This window comes from Gallinula chloropus (assembly GCF_964237585.1).
Source record: "Gallinula chloropus genome assembly, chromosome: 7".
Classification (NCBI taxonomy): Eukaryota; Metazoa; Chordata; class Aves; order Gruiformes; family Rallidae; genus Gallinula; species Gallinula chloropus.
Genome location: NC_140092.1, coordinates 9,238,011 through 9,255,601, shown reverse-complemented (window position 1 = coordinate 9,255,601; position 17,591 = coordinate 9,238,011). Strand labels below are relative to the sequence as shown.

Genomic DNA, 17,591 nt, shown 5'->3' with positions numbered 1-17,591 from the left:
TTATAAAGTAGCTTCTGCTGAATAAGCCAGTAGGTCAGAGTGCATTGTTAGTTTGCACACTTTTTAATTAAGTCTGAATTGATCATCACTCCTTTCATCTCTCTCTTCATGGGACTACATCAGGATTTCTTTTGTTTGCTACTGATAGCATTGGATGAAGGTACTGCTTAGTAGATCTTCTGTAGGCAAATCTGTCATTAACTTTTCAACTGATCATAGATTTTTCTAGGGACTCTGGCAAGCTTTTTTGACTCCATGCCTTGATGAGTGATATATCCCGGGCTGCAGAAACCTAACAGAATGTTCACTCTGTCCTCAGTGCATTATCCAAGGTGGTTTTCAAGAGCCTGACTGTCCTATGTTGTATCTGTGCTAGCGTAGGTTGATCCGCTACTATAAGGCTGTGTTGTTTGTGCCTGTTTTGTCAACACAAGCTGCAGCTGGTGCCCTTCTTCCACCTCTTTCTTCATCAGCCATCGCAATGGTGTTTTCATAAACCTCCATAGTTTTTGTCTGGTTGTCTTTGGCACCCTCCTGGTCTGTATTGACTTTGCAGCACTTGCAGAAGCCGCAGCAGTGTTTCCCACAAAAGGCAAGTGAAGACATAATCACATTGTCCCAAGGCTCTAGGGAGTGCATCCAGATGGGTAGGAAATCCCAGTTTTGGAGTTTCTCAGGCAGTGAGTGCGGTCGCCTCTTCTGCATAACATTAATTACAATCACAGCAATAAAAAGAGCAAGCAGGGGAAGGCAAACACCCAAAAGGACCGGCCAGCCTGCCAGTGACAGACCAAATACAAACAAAGGCAAAAGAAAGAAGCAGACCAGAAGATAAAATATAGCAAACCATCTGTACTTGGCTGTTATGTTTCCCAAGGTCTTGCACATGCGGATTGGCAGCCGGGTGAAAGGTAGTGGGTAAAACAGAATAATCCCAGAAACATTGAAGAAAAAGTGGCACAAGGCAATCTGAAAGCAAAAACATTTGAGAAGTCCATTAACTTTAAATGCCCTTACTTGAATGATACCCTCCAGTTGCACAAAGACTCCGTATTTTCCCTTTCCTTGCTTCCCACTGTTTTTTCTTGTCTTTCACTGGTATTTCACTGCAGGGGCTTTCCTGGCATGAAACAAGGACTCCACAATACCTCTCATATTGTGAGGATCACTGCCTACAGACAGGGGACAGCACTTGGAAACAAGGCAAGCCTAGGGCACGACATAACTCCTTGTAGATGCAGAAGTCTTAAAATGCATCTTTCAATTGCAAGAAATTGAGTCCACCAGAGATAAATCTGACTAACCAAACAGCTGTTGGAAAACAGTCCTGTTGTTAGTGAGGCATGAGAAATACACGATAACCATTCACTGTCGGATTCTACATCTCTAAGTTTTCAATTAAAAGATGGGAAGTGTAAATCAGATATTGCCTGCAGGCTATTGAGAACTTGCTTGGTTCAAACCTGGATTTTCCTAAATTTAACTAAAAGTTTATAGGGCACTGAGAAGGTTCTTTGTCTGAGTCTTTTATAATAATTAGACTCACATAATTCCAAACTGGTTTTTAAAAAGTAAGTGTGAAGAGACATCTACTTGCTAAAGCTTGCAGAAGTTGCTTAGACAGAATAAACACATACTGAAGAAAACAGTACATTCCCTGCTCACCTTATCTTATTTTCATTCTACAACTGTTATCAGACTAAAGTAAACATGAAAGTACAGGGGTTTATTTTTAAAGTAAGTTATAAAACCAGCTAGTTATCGTGAAATCTGAGCTTGGTCAAGATAGTATCTTCTTGTGATTACATCTATTCTATCATGCCCAAAGACAATAAAATGACTTCTGTAATTTTCTTGATTTATTGTGGCTGGTAAAAAACATTCATCCTTTTCATAAAGGAAACTTCATTATCTTTTCACCCTTTGATGTAGAGGGTTCATTCAAATGTTATCTGCTGCCTGGAATGTTCCTTACTGGGTGGTAAATGGGAGCCCAAAGCCACGCTGCCTACTTTTCAAATAGTCTGATTCCACAAGGAATTCAAAAAACCCAGGTTAGATTTACAATGAGAAAATAGATGCTACAATGCTCACTGCAACCTCAGGTAGGTGCACAGCTTGCCATCTTACGGGTTGTACAGCCTTCACTTAGGTCACAGCCCAAAATCAAACATGACATCCATGGCATAATAGCATCACAGCCAACTTCGTCAGTTTTTCCTTCAAAAAAGTTGTACCTTCTAAATGAATTCAAGGAAGCATTGGCTTATACTGACCTGTAATGAATATTTTAATGTACTCCCTGGACTTGCTAAAGCTGCAAGTATAGCTGTCGTGGTTGTGCCAATGTTAGCTCCTAAGGTAAGGGGATAAGAGCGCTCAATGCTTATAACGCCAATGCCTAGGAGAAAAAAAACAGCATTGAGTGGTTTGAGAATGGTGGAGAAGATGAACATGGGGATAAAGAATACAGTATTGACAACTTACCAACAAGGGGTGTAATAGCAGATGTGAAAACAGAACTACTTTGAACAACAAAGGTCATACCAGCCCCTGCAAGCATAGCCAGGTAACCAGCTAGCCAAGTAAAAGGAAATGGGAAATCTGAAAAAAAACAGAGGGAGAACATTGTCTTTAGGACAACACACTAACATAGAGGCAAAAAGACTATTAAGAATTTTAAATGTAATATATTGTTTCCATATTGTCTCTTACATGACGATTTTGGGTCATAGACAGTTCTATTACTCTAATTTACTTGCACTCCCTCTCCACCCTTCCACCACCAGACACTTTAAGATGGATACCAGATCAGGGAGACATCTGTACTGACCCAGGACAGCATTTATGCTGTAATATAACTAGGTGCCAGAAATGTTTCCACAGACATCAACTCCACACCTTCTAAGTGTCTAGAGTGTCTTGGTTTCAGCAACCAGGAATCTGCTACATGGACCTGATCTTCAATAAGCTCTAAAGACTATTCTGAGAAAATCAGGTTGGTTGTTCTAACCGGTTTCAAGTCAGTCACCTCCTAAAAAATTCACTTGCCAGCATTCACAATGAAAAGCTAATCACACTGATTAGGGAAACTAGGCAGAACGGTCCCCTGCCTTGTGCAGATCTGTGAGTGAGCCAAAAAGTCAGCAGTTACTCGTCTAGGAAGCCACAGAGGAAAACAGAGTAGATCACAAACAGTAACTGGGAGAAGCTTTTGATTCAGGCACTATTCTTTGCCCAGGGGAAGAGAAGACAACATAAGGACTACTTTGTTGCCTTCCCCGTTTCTGTGAACTCTCTCTTCAACCACAACCAGAGACGTGCCAGGAGTGCTTTTCTCTGCTACAGGTTCTAGCCACTCCATTCAAAGGACGATGAAGAAAAAAACAGCCAAGTGAAAAACCCACATGTTTGCACTCAATGGAGCCAGGTAGAAAAACCACCTGGAGAACATGAGGAAAGACAGCAAAGTCAGGGCTGCTTTATCCTACTGAAGAGAGGGTTAAGGAGTGGAACAGGTCAAGCAAAGGGAATTAGATCATTAATCACCACAAACTTTTTTTCACCTTACTTTAGAAGAAACATGCAGGCTCAGTGCCAAAGCAGGCAATTACAATCTCAGCACTTCAGCGCTATCTTCTGAGGATGGGAACATTACATTTCCAACAGCTAATGATTATACATCAAGAAACAGAGCCTGGACTTTGGTCTCTGTTCCTGTTAATCTGCTGCAATTCACAAGAAAGCTGTTCGCTAATAGATTTTTTAAAAGAAACAAAATAACCTGCTGAGGAGAAAAAGTGTTGTGAGGAGTGTGTTGATTTTGTTTTCTTTAAACTATTCTATAATGTTTGCCAGAACAGAAGATTTGTATAAACGTGCTCAGTGTCCTTGTCATTCCTGAAAACAATCTTTAGAAGAAGTAGATAATTACCAGTGTTGATTGTCTTCTTGATAACACTCGCCACTTGTCCTTTAAGCACAGAGTTTAATAGCTTAACGATCATCACCAAACAAGAGCACAGAACAAGCAGGGACAAAGCCAGAAGGATGAGACCGATGGCAAGATCAGGCAGGTCTGAGTTTGCAAAGAGATGCTGGCCTGAAAAAGAAAAAAATAGGAAAATTAATTGGCTCAGCCACATTTGTGCTTCTGATCCCAAGCCCAGCTCTGGTTTTCATACATGTTGCTAAGAAAATGGGACCAAAGCACACACAACTGGAGGAGATGATGCAAAGAGTGAGAATGCCATCCCCCTTGCTCCACAAAAGCCATGTTGGAAGGGCACAATAGGGGCTTTTGTATGGGCAATCATAAAATACACAGCAGGCATCCTTGCAGGGCAGGCAGGAAATGGGTGGGCTTGTGTGTGGGAGAGGAATACAATGGTGCGAGGACATTTTGGTGTGCTCTGGGCCAGATGGTGGGTTGGCTTTTCCCAGAGGTGGCTGTGTGCTTGAGATGGGCTGTTGAAAATCCCAAAGGGCATGCAGAGGGATGGAGATATCCAAGCAACCATGACAGCAAAGTAACTGTAGCTCCAAGTCACCTGAACAGTAAGGGTGACATGATACTGAAGTCATTGATTACTGATATCAGGGAGCATGGAAAGAGATCCACCTGCAGCCAGATACCATGATGATGGTGGTTAAGTCCATCTCCGTAGCCATCCCAGAGCATGGGCGGCTCGGGCTACACCCACCTAGTACCTTGGTAGACCTCTGAAGCAGTCTATAAACACCATTAGAAAGCTATATGCATCTGTAAAGATATTACTGAAGGGGAAATAGTTCTCCTACTTACATTTACTGATATTTTCTGTCTCAGTTACATTCTTGAGAGCCCATGTGGTGTTTCCATCAGTCCAGCAAAAGTCAGATGTGCAGTTTTCTGAAGATGGAATTGTGACATTCTGCAGTGTCTAAAGATTTCCAGACAGAGCAAACACTTCAGTCACTTGCAGCCTTCATTAAGAGCTCATGCAAAGTTCTTGGTTTTTACTACAACCAAGCATTCATCAACTAAAGGCAGATTTGGAAGCTGGAGTGTAAGATGGCACCACATTAATGACAAAGCAAAAGTTTTGCATTCTTGTGCTGTTGCCCAAGTCAATGCAACATTTAAAGGTTAAAATATCCTCCAAACCTTCTACACTGCAATAACCATAGCACCAAGCCATCAGTAGCCAAGAACCTTGACACTGCCTGCAGACAACCCCATTCACATTCTTCCTCCAGCTGAAGGGCAAAGCCGGGGTGGGTCCTGTGCCCCCACATCTTCAGGGAGTGCCTGGTCACCAGACTCCCAAACACATCAGCCTTTTACAAGCGCAACACAAAGTTGTCTCTTGCCTTCCTGAAATGTTTTCATCTGAATTTTGAAGCAGCTGCATCAGATCAACATGTTTTACCCTTATCCCTGCTGTAAGTCTGCTTAATCACCTTTGCCAGAAGTTAGTTTAACCCACTAGGAACTTAAATCATTTAAATGATCTTCCTCTTCCCCCACCGAGTTCAAGTCAAGCTTGTAGGTGTTTCATGTGATTTTGCAATTCCACTATATGCTTGGGCAGTAGCACATAGCCAAAATACAGACAAAGACAGAAATAAAAGTGGGTATGGAAATGTAACCCTCAGTTTGCACTTCTCATAGTCGCTTGTCTTTTAAGAGTCGGGGGACTGTAGGACTTAGGGGCTCAGGACTCACTGAGAGCTTAGGCTGTACCTGCCATGGGGTGCAGCAAAGGGGTAGCCAAGTATGGGGTGGAGGCCTGAAAGCAGAACAGCTGCCCAAGCATCATGCCTCCTCTGAGATGAAATATCCAGCTCCTCAGCAGCGTAACCTGAGCAGAGTTTCACGTTAGCACAGCTCTGCTCCTGGCTCTATCTCCCTAGCTAGCATTTCACTGGCCATTCAGACCGTCATTCAATAGGAGCTGGGCTCCTCAAAAAAACCCAAGCTCTTAATGTTAATATCCACTGTGTGTCCTTAAAGTATCTTCTGCCTCAGGACTCCAGGAATTACTTTTCTATACAAACAAACAAGTAAAACAGTCTAATTAGAGATCCAAAGGATACTTAATGCTCTAATTGTTAGTTAGCTGAATAATACAAACCAAACATTCTGCTCCACAGTTTACTAAAAATAGTCATTGATCTCGATCTGGGCAACAGACTCCAAGTTGCAGTGTTGCTTGGGTGAAGAATGATGGGACATAGCCCCACAGAGGCTTTTTCCATGGGCAGTTTTCCAAGAAAGCTGCAAATAACCAGCTGCTGCCAGATCACCCAAACACAAGACTAAAGCTGGTTAGATCAATAGATAAATGTTGGGCTAAAAGATATTTTCTTTGGCCTATATTGCAGATTTTTTCCACTTTCAAAGTGTGATGAGGTGTATTTGAGTTTAAAGGCATTCGGATGTGAAAGGAATAAAAGGCTTGGTTCCAAACCACCAGTTCTGATAAGCAAGGGTCTGCATGGTACCAAAAGCAACCAGGTCAAACTCACCACTGGTATGACATCCTTGGTTTAAGTGGAGCAAAGACTACATTAAATTCTTTTCATTCTTTTTCTGCTGCATTTAAAAACCTAATTTCACAATCCTTTGATAAGACATGTCAGCTACGGATCAGTAATATTTCCTGAGGATCCTGACAATGTATTTAGTGCGATACTCACCACATTGGTTTCAGTTACACACCAGATCTTTACCAGACTTTTGTTTTTTGCTGATTCATCATTCGTAGCAATTGCATTTATTACTGATTTATCAAGCTTTAAAAGAAAAAAAAAAAGAAAAAAGAAAAATAAAAGCATTACTACAATTTGTATCACACACTTCTGTTCAGCTCTGCTTAACTCCCTTTGGAAGCTCAACCACACAAAGCCTGCATGACCATCTCTAATGCTGAAGCTGCTGCCATACCTCCCAGGTAGGAGGGGGTTTATTCCCAGGAGAAGGCACAACTCTCCACACACACTGTGTCTTTTTCTTCTCAAACTTACCACGTCATCTTACTCTTTCTGTTTAAACATCTACAGTAACACAGCTGCCTAAATGCATTTACTGTCATTTTAGGAGCTGTGTGCATCCCCTCTGGTCTCCAGCTATCACTCCAGATGTGTGCAAGTTTCCTGTCATTTCAGTGTCATCTCTTCAGACCACCTGGATGTGCTATCTACCCTTGTCTAGGCAACAAGCTGCCATCTTGTCTATCCCCCATGGCTGTGTTTGTCCTCACTTGCTTTCCCAGTCCTTCTATCCTTTTCCCAGTCTTTCATCATTAAAATGAAATGCAGGGGAAATATAGAAACAGAAAATATAGACATGGTGCTTCATGAAATATGAATAAAAAGAAGAATCTATCCGCTAATGAGTTTTACCCCAAGGACACAGAGAAGTAAGTGGGAACACACACACACACCCCTAACACAGCATTTTGGCTAGATCTGACTGAACCAAGGAAGCAGCTTCCTTGAAGAGAGAAAGGGCTTACCTCAATTATGAGCTTTGTAAAGGGGTCTGTGATAACTTTTAGTAGCTCAGGGGCATCCTCACCACTTTCAAGATGAAAGGACTCAACTATAGCATTGGTGAGATGGTAAAGATAGCCAGAAATAACTTCGATGGGTAACAGCGCAAACACAGCAAGCCAGTTAAAGAAATCATGGATTGTTGCCCCAGCAAAGGCCCTGCAAGAAGAAATCAAAAAACAGAGCTGCTTTTAATTAAACACGTGCACAACATCAATTAAATATGAAATCATAGAGATGGGGATGAAGCCCATTTAATTTCTGGGGTCGCTTTGTTACAGAGCACTAAGTTGTCTCCACACCATTGACTGAGTGAAAGAGCCGTCTGATGAGTGAAACCAAACGAGAAAAGGCAAAAGTGATCCTTAACAGGAGGCTGCCGAGGCTACTTGTCTGAAAGAAAGGAGTGGCTGTACACACTGCGTTTGTTTTGCCTCTCACCCTTTTCTGGTACATTTTTAACCCTCAGACAGGCATTCCTTCTGGGACCTGTTCTCCCTAACTCATGGGAGAAGACGTCTCTTTGCAGTCTTCTCACATGTTCTCACCAACCACCAGTGTTAAGTTTCCTTCCAGCTTCTCCTCTGCAGCCTGAGGAACCACAACTCTTCCCTGAGGCACTTTCCTACTTTTCTAATAGTTTCTTGTGGTCCTCCTAATTCTCTGCAGTCTGCCTGTATTTGTTTTAAAATATAGCTCCTTAAATTAAGCTTTGTGAAGGAAGAAATTATGGAGGAAAAATTCCTTGAAATGCTAATCCTGTAATTTATGTTCCTACTGGCAGACTGCTTGAGGGAAAACCAAGGGGAGCATTCAGAGTAGGCTGACAGTGCTACCACCTTCAGTTTGCAGACTAAAGTGATTGTTAATTATGTTAAGGAATGTTTAAAATCTTCTTCTTTCTCATTATTATTTAAATTCTTTTCCTGACCAGATGCTAATAGACTACTTTGGGGTTAGAATTTGAATGACAGAGAACAGCACAGCCAAGGATTCAGAACAGTAAATCCTGGAGAAATATGCTTTGGCTAAGTGTATTTCATACTTCTGCATGCCATAAATCACAAGTTACCAAAGGCTCACATCCCTCCCAAGCTTACTACCCACCTCCAGCGAGCCATGAGCTCTCTCATCAACAATGTCCAGTGGAAGTCTAAAAGTTATCACTGTAAATATTTGACAGCCAGAACACTTCACTTCTTTACAGTTACCAGCTCTTGCTTACCCTAACTTAAAAAAGCCTTCAACATTAAATCACTTTTAAGGAGAGTAAACCAAAACACAGTAATATTTACTACTTGTATGGCCCTCCCATAAATAAGAGATAATCAAAGGTGGGTGGGGTGGTATTGTGGGAGCAGTTGAAAATTTATCCTTGTGCAAGATCCAGTCAAAAATGGTGGATTCTTACAGATCCACAAAATTTTCAAAGGAATACATGATGCTTTCGTTCAAATATATGAAGCCGTATATCTAGACAGCATGATACCTCAGCCAGGGCCATGTTGTGACTTTCTTAAATAGACAGTCAAATTTTGGTCACAAGAAAGGTCAAATGGCAGTACTAGTGATAGGGAATAAAGAAGAAAACTTATGAAGAAAGAAGAAAAGCAACTTTTCAGATCTAGTGTTTAAGTACAATACCTTCTAAATTCATTCCTGTCCCCAGCTTGCATGAGTGCCACAATTGTGTTTGTAACTGAGGTGCCAATGTTTGCTCCCATTATAATTGGGATAGCTGATTGAACAGTCAGCACTAGAAAACGGAAAAGAAATCAGTGAATGGAAAAGCTCTCTGCCCAAATGAAAATTCACCCCTACTAGTGTCACTGGAACTCTGACTTCCCTCGATGTCACTGGGATTAGGTGCTCCAGTCCAGATATGTTTGCGTTAACCGATCCCCCTGGGAATGTGGTACTCCCATAGTCCCATGATCCCCACTGAAACTGTAGCCCATGCTTATCCCTTCTCACCACATGTTAGGAAAGTCAGAGTAAGATAAAGTCTCTTCTTTCCCAGACGTTTTCCTACCTACTGCAGAATTTGAAAGGATGCCACAAGAAAGAAGTGCAGTGACTGGCTAACGAGAAAAGTATACAGATGCTTCCAAAACTAATGCATTTAAGTGACAAGGCTTTCAATGATGTGCCTTGCAGTTATGGACTTACTCCTCCTCCTCCTATTATTATTATCACACTTTAAAATTTTATATCAGGGCAACAGCTGTGAAAATCTTTCTACTCTTACTCTCAAAGCTTCTGTAGCTTGAACACAGGTGAGAATGTCTGCATCCCAGACCAAGATTTATGAGTGATCTCTAGGAAGATACTGTAAGCAGACTTACGTGTGGAAGACACCATGCTGACCACAATGGATGAAGAAGTGCTGGAGCTCTGGACCATAACGGTCACCAGAACACCAATCACCAGTCCCGCAACAGGATTAGACAGCACTGAATCATCTTGAAAAATGTCCCCTGCTGCTTTACCTACAAAAAGACATATTCCCAGAGTCAGGGAAGTACAAAGTAAAGTCTGTAGGGACTGTTGCAGTGTTTAATTAAAGATCATCCAGCCATTTAATTGATACTTATATAGGCATGCTTGCTAGCCAAAATATATACCAAGGTGATGTAGCCCAGGGATGCAAATTCAAGTCCTGAACTCTCAACTTCTCAGCTATGAGAGAATACTTTACATTCTCTCAGTTTGGTGACTGAACAAGCTCTACTGAACTCTGCAGAGAACCATGAAAACCACAGCCATCAGGGGAAAGAGTGCAGGACAAAAAACCCCACACATGCATAGATTTAAATGGTACTACTGCCTTCACATTTTTGGTTACTACATCGAGAAAAACTATTTTAATATTGCTGTAGCTTTCTTGCCAAAAATCAAAAATATCTCCACAGAGGCTCACATATTTCCCTGATAACCGCTTCTGAATCCACCAGTAGAAATTAACACTTGGAGATAAGTAAATGAAAAAAACCAACCACGTTTCAATAGTTTTCCTCTCTGAAAAAATTAGGGGATATTTCAGTGCTGGATGCTTTGATCAAGAGTGCAATTTTCATATTTCACCTTGGTGAAATGTCTTTCACAAGGGACAGATTTATACACAGATGTATTCATTTAAACTGTCAATAATGTGACAGGAAATCGGGCAAATAAACTCTACATCAACAGATCTTTGGAATTTGAGAAACAAAGGCCCTTTCAAAGAAATGAAGGTCAGTCTTCAACCAGAACTACTTCCTCCTGAATCTGTATCTCAACATAAATCTATGGACAATGTTCTTGAAGAATGTTACTTGTAGTTCAGTCACTCACATTAAATTTACTGCCTCTTTCATATTTTATTCTGTAGACATTTTCATACCTCCTACCAGTTGAAAAGCAGAGCTCAGTACATCCAGAGAACACACGAACAAGTAGAGTAATCCAAGCAGCATAATAAACTTCCCTATCCCGTAGAGTACACGAATGATTTTTCCTTTTCTATCCAGTTCTGCAAAACAAATACATTATACATAAGATACTTGTTTGATGCTTCAGGTGCTCTCTTTGTACCAGTCCGGCACGCAAGAAGAGACTATGGAGTGAAAGACAGTGTTGTGACCTCATTCTGGAAGAATGTTCTTCTTTAGCAAATTTTAACTGCAGAAGCAGGAAGTGTGTTTACCTGGTTTTACCAGGTATAAATGTTTGGTGTATAAGAAAACCCTTATGAGGTCTGAGACTGACCCTGTTTTTTACACAGTCAGTCTCGTAGGAGCCTGACTATGAAATCACATTAGCTTTGGACTGTTTTCCATATATCTCTTTGCACTTTATGGAGGAAAAGCAGAATGATTTCTGGATACTTCTTAATTGATTAAATATCCCCATTCTCTGTTGGGGAAAGAGAGACAGAATATGAAGATTACATCTGAAAACTCCCCAAATCTTAAATTCAATTCTGCAGCAAATACCATTTCAGAAAAATAACTGAGACAAAGAGAGGAGAAGCAATGGAAAAAATGAATGCATCTAACTTATTTACTGAGAAATGGCTACCTGACCACTTGACCCCAGTGTCCTGCAGTTCTGGCAGAGCCCATGGGTCAAATTCTTCTGGCCTTGTCTCATCTATCAAGGCTATTGTGGAAAACGCAGGTTGAATTTCCCCCTTATTTCCAAGTGAAGACACATTGCCTGATAAAATACAACATTAAAAAAAATGGCTTAATTACTTTCCATCTTCTGCAAGGAGCTCCAGAATGTATATAGCTCTGAAACTCACAGGTGAGCGCAAATTACCTTTGTGATTTTCTCCTTCTTTCCCAGCCATGTTCTGGTTTTGTTTGGAAGAGTCCCCAATATAGTTATTGGTTTCAGGCTTGTCCACTTCAGGCCAGGGAGCCATGATCTGCGACTAACAAAGTATCCCTGGTTAAAATGCGTCTGCAGTCACCATACTCAACTTACAACAGTGTATGTGAGAAATATGATTAAGAGTAAAAGAGATGGAAATGGAATGGAAGCAATTTGTCTCTGAAAACAGCTTTTTAGACATGTTTATGAACGATTCCTTTATTTCTAAAATTGATTTCTCAATTACATTTAAAACCACACAGTTGATTTATTTGTGCAATTTACACAGTTAAAAAAATTATTTCTGCTTCACACCTGTATTTTTGTTCACTTTTAACTGTCACGAAAGCAAATATTCTTCTGCTTTCCAAATCTTAAGCATTTATTTCCTTTAACTCATTTTATCTCCTTTCAGCAAAATTCAGAGGACTGTTTTACTTTCTTCCACCTTCTGGATTTAACCTACTGCATCTACCAAACAGTAATTCAGTGCACAGACCTGAGCAATGACAGTTCTTCATTAAAGCATTGACTAGTTTGGGTCACATATACTAAACACAATTTTCTTGTTGTCTTTACTGGTTCATTCCCATGGAAGTGTGAAGGGGGATGTGACCCTGGGCAAGGTGGGAGGGGAATGTGAATCTGCGCAATGTGGAGGAAGATCCTGAAGTTTCAAGTTGAAGAATGATGCTTGCTGAATGATTAGAGTGTAATTACACAGCAGTGGCCATTTGCAGATCTATATTTACCTGTAACCCACCACTGAGCTGCAAGTGAAACTGAATTATTGGCAGCAAGGTCAGGCACACCCATCTCATGTAGGCTCTCTGGCCAAATCCCATCAGTACATGTACAAGCAGATGTGACAGATCTAGCCCAGGAACAAGAGGAGGAAGCAGCTGTTCCTGGAACCAAATCCTGGAAAAGCCCTCCTTATTTACTTCACCAATACCAGAAGCCAGAGGAAAGGAAATGAAAGAGGAGGAAGGTGACCATGGGGAGCTGAGGCAATATACAATAATAGTTCTGCCTTCCTAGGCTTGTAAGGCTGTTCATTAGCTCAGCCGGTGTGACTGAAAACTCAGTGCAAAGGATGGGAGAAGTGAACCCTACTCAGAAAAGCATCGCCTTTGGGTCTGTCTCTTCCACCCTCTCTGCAACACAAGTCAGTCAGTTCTGCAGACAAAGCTGCCCCATGACCGCCATGTATAGCACTCATGGCTGACACACTGGTGAGAAAGTTTGCCTGCAGTCCTCATAAGTAGGGGACCTGTGCCCACCCTCCAAAAGCCAGTGTCAGAGTTGGTATCATGGTCCCATAAACACGGTTCACCTGCATTTAGCAGCCACTCTAAGGAGTATAATTAATCATTCATTTAATCATAATCCTTTATGTAGCTGATGGTGAAAATGTTTTGCCCCTGCCCATGTCAATAAGGCACACATGCTCCTCCTCTAGCTGAGAAATCACTCATGTAACAGAGGAGGGTATGCTTTTTGGCACTCCATACAGGAAAGAGCCCTTTCCACATCATCAGGGAAAATTATTCTACCATCTCATTAGCAAAAACTATGCTTTCTCACATTCTTTATCTGTGGCATAAGACCCAGGGTAGCTCTCAAGATACCGAAAGAAACAGATTGAAGAAAATTACTCTTGCTTGTTTCAACAAGGGTTTCCATTTGCTTGGAGCAAATTCTCATATTTTCACCCATGCCAGAACAACCTCCAAGCCCCACCCAGGCCAGAACACCTCCGTCTTGTTAAACGAGTTTCATTTATACATGTTCAGCACTTAAAGAGCTCTAAAAATTATAACTGCTCAGCACAAAAGCTTCTTCAGTGAAATGTGATTGTGAAAATGCATTTGAAATTCAGATGTCAACTTGCATTGACAACACATTGCCACCATGGAGAGACACAGAATATGCTGGATACAGCCATCCCCAGAGATGCCATCAGTCCTTTCACAGCTCTTCAGCACAGAAACGAAGGATTCAGCCTGACAATTACTGTATGGAATATGAGCTGAGGCATTCGCCGGAGAAACTGGAGCTTGAAAACTTCAGCAGACAAACAGCCTCTATGTCTCCTAAATTAAACCTCCCCATTCAAGAATTCAGCAGCACATTTCTTCATAATGAGCATCTCTCATGTTCCTGAGGTACCCAGGATCCCACAGGTATGTCATGTGTTATTATTGGTTTTTCTTTACATGATTAAATATCCCAGAATGAGAGTTGACCACCTCTGTGGAGGAAGGTGGGTTTTTTATAGGTATGTGTATACAATTATTCATACGATTCCTAGTCAGCCTCTGATTTGGGAAGGTAGACTTGAATGCTGGAAGTACTTAAGAGTATTGGCCTCTTGCATTAGGGTTTGCAGAGATATTACTAGAAGAGCTCATCTTGTGTGATTGGTATCAAGGACTGATGAAAGCAGAACCGTCTAGATCCTTGAAGTGCTACCAAAGCTGTCAGCTTTCTCCAGATCCCAACTCTTGTTAAGGGGAACAGCTGAGAAGATAGTTTACAGCCACCTGATACTCTGTTTGCTAGAGTCCCGGCCACAGCTACTTACTGTTAATTAATTGCTGTGCTACAGCTATAATCTACATTCTACAGTTTTCCCTTCAAAGAAGTCTCCCTTGGCCCAAATACAGACATCACTATATTGAGAGAATACTCAGAAGGAATTCTAGGTGCTGCAGTGGAGCAGAGCAGAGGGTGACAAAGCTAACTGCATCGTTCCCTGGCAGCTCATACTGGCTGCATCTTGGGAAAGGCTGACGTCAGGAGTGGTATAAAAGACCAACACCATTTGACGCAAGACATCAATGACGATGAAAACCCTAATAGTGGTTTGCTTTTGAACACTGAAGACAAAACTACACTACAAAGGAAGACGTTAGAGAACGGGCAGAGGATGGGCTGGTGACGACGCGTGCCGCAACAAGGAGCTACGTTCAGCTGGACGCACCGGTCCAGGTCCAAAGGCATGATAGCCACAATTACTGGATGAGGTGCTGGGAGCAATGAGCTCTGCCCATCCCTGTGCCAGCGCTGTGTGTCTAAGCGCTGTGTGTCCGGTTCCTGCCTTAGCTGGCAGGATGCTGGCCAGAATGCCTGCGCCCAGGGCGCAGTCATGGAGCTCGGATAAGCGTTGGCACTTCGGATATCCACCTGTTTGGAGCTATGCTGAAAGGGGAGCTAATTTCCTCCTGAAAGTGGCAGGTCAAAATATGCTATGCATATTGCAAAGGTCTGAAAACTAATGCCTGTGCAAACTGTAATCGAGTCCGTTTCGGTGAACCTCGCGGCAAATCCTCTCACACCATCGTGCGTGCTCCTTTCCTTGTAAGTATAGTCTTTCCTCACCTTTGGAAAATGCTAACTACATGTGACATCCTTTCTAACTCCAAAAGAAACTGAAACCTTCTGCACTCAGGAGGGAGATAGATGGAAATCAACGGCACTCAAATTCTGAAATAAGAAAGTCAAGCTAAAGTGGGCTCCTGTGGCTTTTAGATCCATACTGACCCAGTCGCTGCAGCATTTCAAAGAGTTAAAGTTTCTGGGGAATTATTTAAGCAACACTAGGTGTCATGCAGTTGCCCTATATTGCATTCCTCAGTGACTCATTGGACTGTGACAGCATTGCCCCTGTTGCAGGGCTAAACTCCGCGTGCTTTTCAGTTTTAAATCAGAAACGGTTGTAAATGGTTTTATTTCGCTGAACTTTAAACGAGGAATATGAACCACCACTTGCATGTGCCTGGATGTTATTGTTTGTACCTCTCCACCCGTGACAGCTCACTGAAAGGCCATGTTGTCCCTGAAGTAAGAACTACGAAGCAGTTAGCCTTAAAGAAATCCCACCTCCAGGGGAACAGACCCAGTCAAACCAAGACAAAATAAAAACACTGGAGAAAATAGCAATATTTTCAAAGCAAACCAGTAATAACTGCAATGACCACCAAATGGCCATGCTGTGCCTACAGGTTACTTAAGCAGACACAAGGAGAGGCTGAAGTCCCTTGGTTTGTTCAGCTTGGAGAAGAGGAGGCTGAGGGGAGACCTCATTGAGGTCTCTGACTTCCTCAAGAGGGGAAGCGAAGGGGCAGGTGCTGACCTCTCTTTGGTGACCAGTGATAGAACCTGAGGGAACGGTATGAAGCTGGGACAGGGTAGGTTTAGGCTGGTTATTAGGAAGAGGTTCTTTACTGAGAGGGTGGAAGCACTGGAACAGGCTCCCAAGGGAAGGGGTCACAGCACCAAGCCTGACTGAGTTCAAGAAGCATCAGGATGATGCACTCAGTCCCATGCTCTGACTTGGCTGGTCCCATGTGGAGCCAGGAGTGGGACTTAATGATCCTTATGGGTCCCTTCCAACTCAGGATATTCTATGATTCTATGAGTCAAGTTTTGATTTCTCCCCTCTCTCTCTCTTCTCTATCAGCTTTTCTACAAAACACATCACTTCATTGTCATTCACCACTTTGCTATGGTTGTTGTGTTAAAACAGGATTTATAGGCTAAACAGATATCCAACTCTATGACTTAGTAAATATGAAAATTTACCACACATACTTCATAGGAGTAACTACCAAGCTACATTGCAATCTTTCTTATACACACCTTGAAGAGACACTTCCCCCCTCAAAATGTATCATTTCCAACATAGAAGCACGTTATGCAGAGACAGGAAAGGAAAGATCCTCAGCCAGCACAAATTCATTCAGTAGCTTTACATCAGCTGATAACTTTGCCCCAGAACCTGTTCCATGGCAGCCACAAAATCCCTGCTGCAACAGAGCAGGCAACGATTAAATAAACACCAGCAATGATTCAGCTGTGCTAGGAGCAAGTCTTGTCTGTGCTCGGGCACCAGCCGCTTCCTTGGGGATTTTTCTCTGAATAAGTTAGCAGGCTTAGCCAGGATGTGAACTTTCAGCTAATGTAATAGTAAAGGAAAAAATAGGTATGTGACAGCTAAAAATTAAATTAGCTTTGTGCTCCCTGTTTATTCCTAAAGATCCCTGAGACTTACTGCTCACAAACTTGAATCTAACACATAGCAAAACTAAAAAAACCCACCCAAAAACCACTTATAAAACAAGGTAGCAAAGAGAACAAATTTACTAAGCAAGTGCAGAGACAAAATTAATCCCAAACATTAATTTTTGTGTTCACAACCAAAAAAAGCACCAGACACTGCTACTGAGGAGCCAGAACCAGGCAATATCAGTGAACTACGTGAAATGCCTATTAGGTATTTAGGTAAAACAATTACTATTTTAGAATTAGAATTAAAAAATAATCCCACCAGCAAGGACATACAACAGGTCTACCCCATCCCAAACAGAGAACACACAGTAAAGTACTGAGAGAGGAAAATTATATTAAAAGGACTTACTGATCTAATGGAAGAGCTTCTAATAAAAGTTACTGTGAAACCAGTTGATTTCTGCCTACTGCCACATTAGTTGAGCTAACCACATTAGGCTAATGTATTCCCTGTAGCTCCCTGTATCAAACCAAATTAGCATAAGAAAATGTTTCCATCGAGAACAGCCTGACATGGCCATAGTGCAGCACGCAGAGTTTACACACTATCTATGCTAACGCTCCAACTGACAGTATTTCCTTCCAATGTTTCATTAATCATACCCTCGGCATTTTCCAGTATCCAA

The 17,591-nt window shown here is 41.8% G+C and overlaps 1 protein-coding gene across 1 annotated transcript; it reads right to left on the bottom strand.

The window, feature by feature from the left end:
- Window positions 1-207: 207 nt before the first annotated feature.
- Window positions 208-11,953, bottom strand: SLC34A2 (solute carrier family 34 member 2). The gene is made up of 12 exons (XM_084266779.1): window positions 11,839-11,953; window positions 11,596-11,733; window positions 10,919-11,047; window positions 9,882-10,025; window positions 9,181-9,292; window positions 7,500-7,695; window positions 6,682-6,777; window positions 4,805-4,922; window positions 3,935-4,102; window positions 2,488-2,604; window positions 2,277-2,401; window positions 208-969 (listed from the first exon to the last, which is right to left on the bottom strand). The coding sequence occupies exons 1-12, from the start codon at window positions 11,942-11,944 to the stop codon at window positions 394-396; spliced, it is 2,025 nt and encodes a 674-aa protein (XP_084122905.1). The 5' UTR covers window positions 11,945-11,953; the 3' UTR covers window positions 208-393.
- Window positions 11,954-17,591: the final 5,638 nt, after the last annotated feature.

Bases quoted from the DNA above. Each gene is read 5' to 3' on its own strand.
- SLC34A2 (XM_084266779.1), bottom strand. From the start codon at position 11,944: ATGGCTCCCTGGCCTGAAGTGGACAAGCCTGAAACCAATAACTATATT. The intron at 7,696-9,180 runs GTATTGTACTTA...TTCTTCTTGCAG, and splicing joins GACAGGAATGAATTTAGAAG to GGCCTTTGCTGGGGCAACAA. The intron at 2,402-2,487 runs GTAAGTTGTCAA...TTTTTCTCCTAG, and splicing joins TGCTATTACACCCCTTGTTG to GCATTGGCGTTATAAGCATT.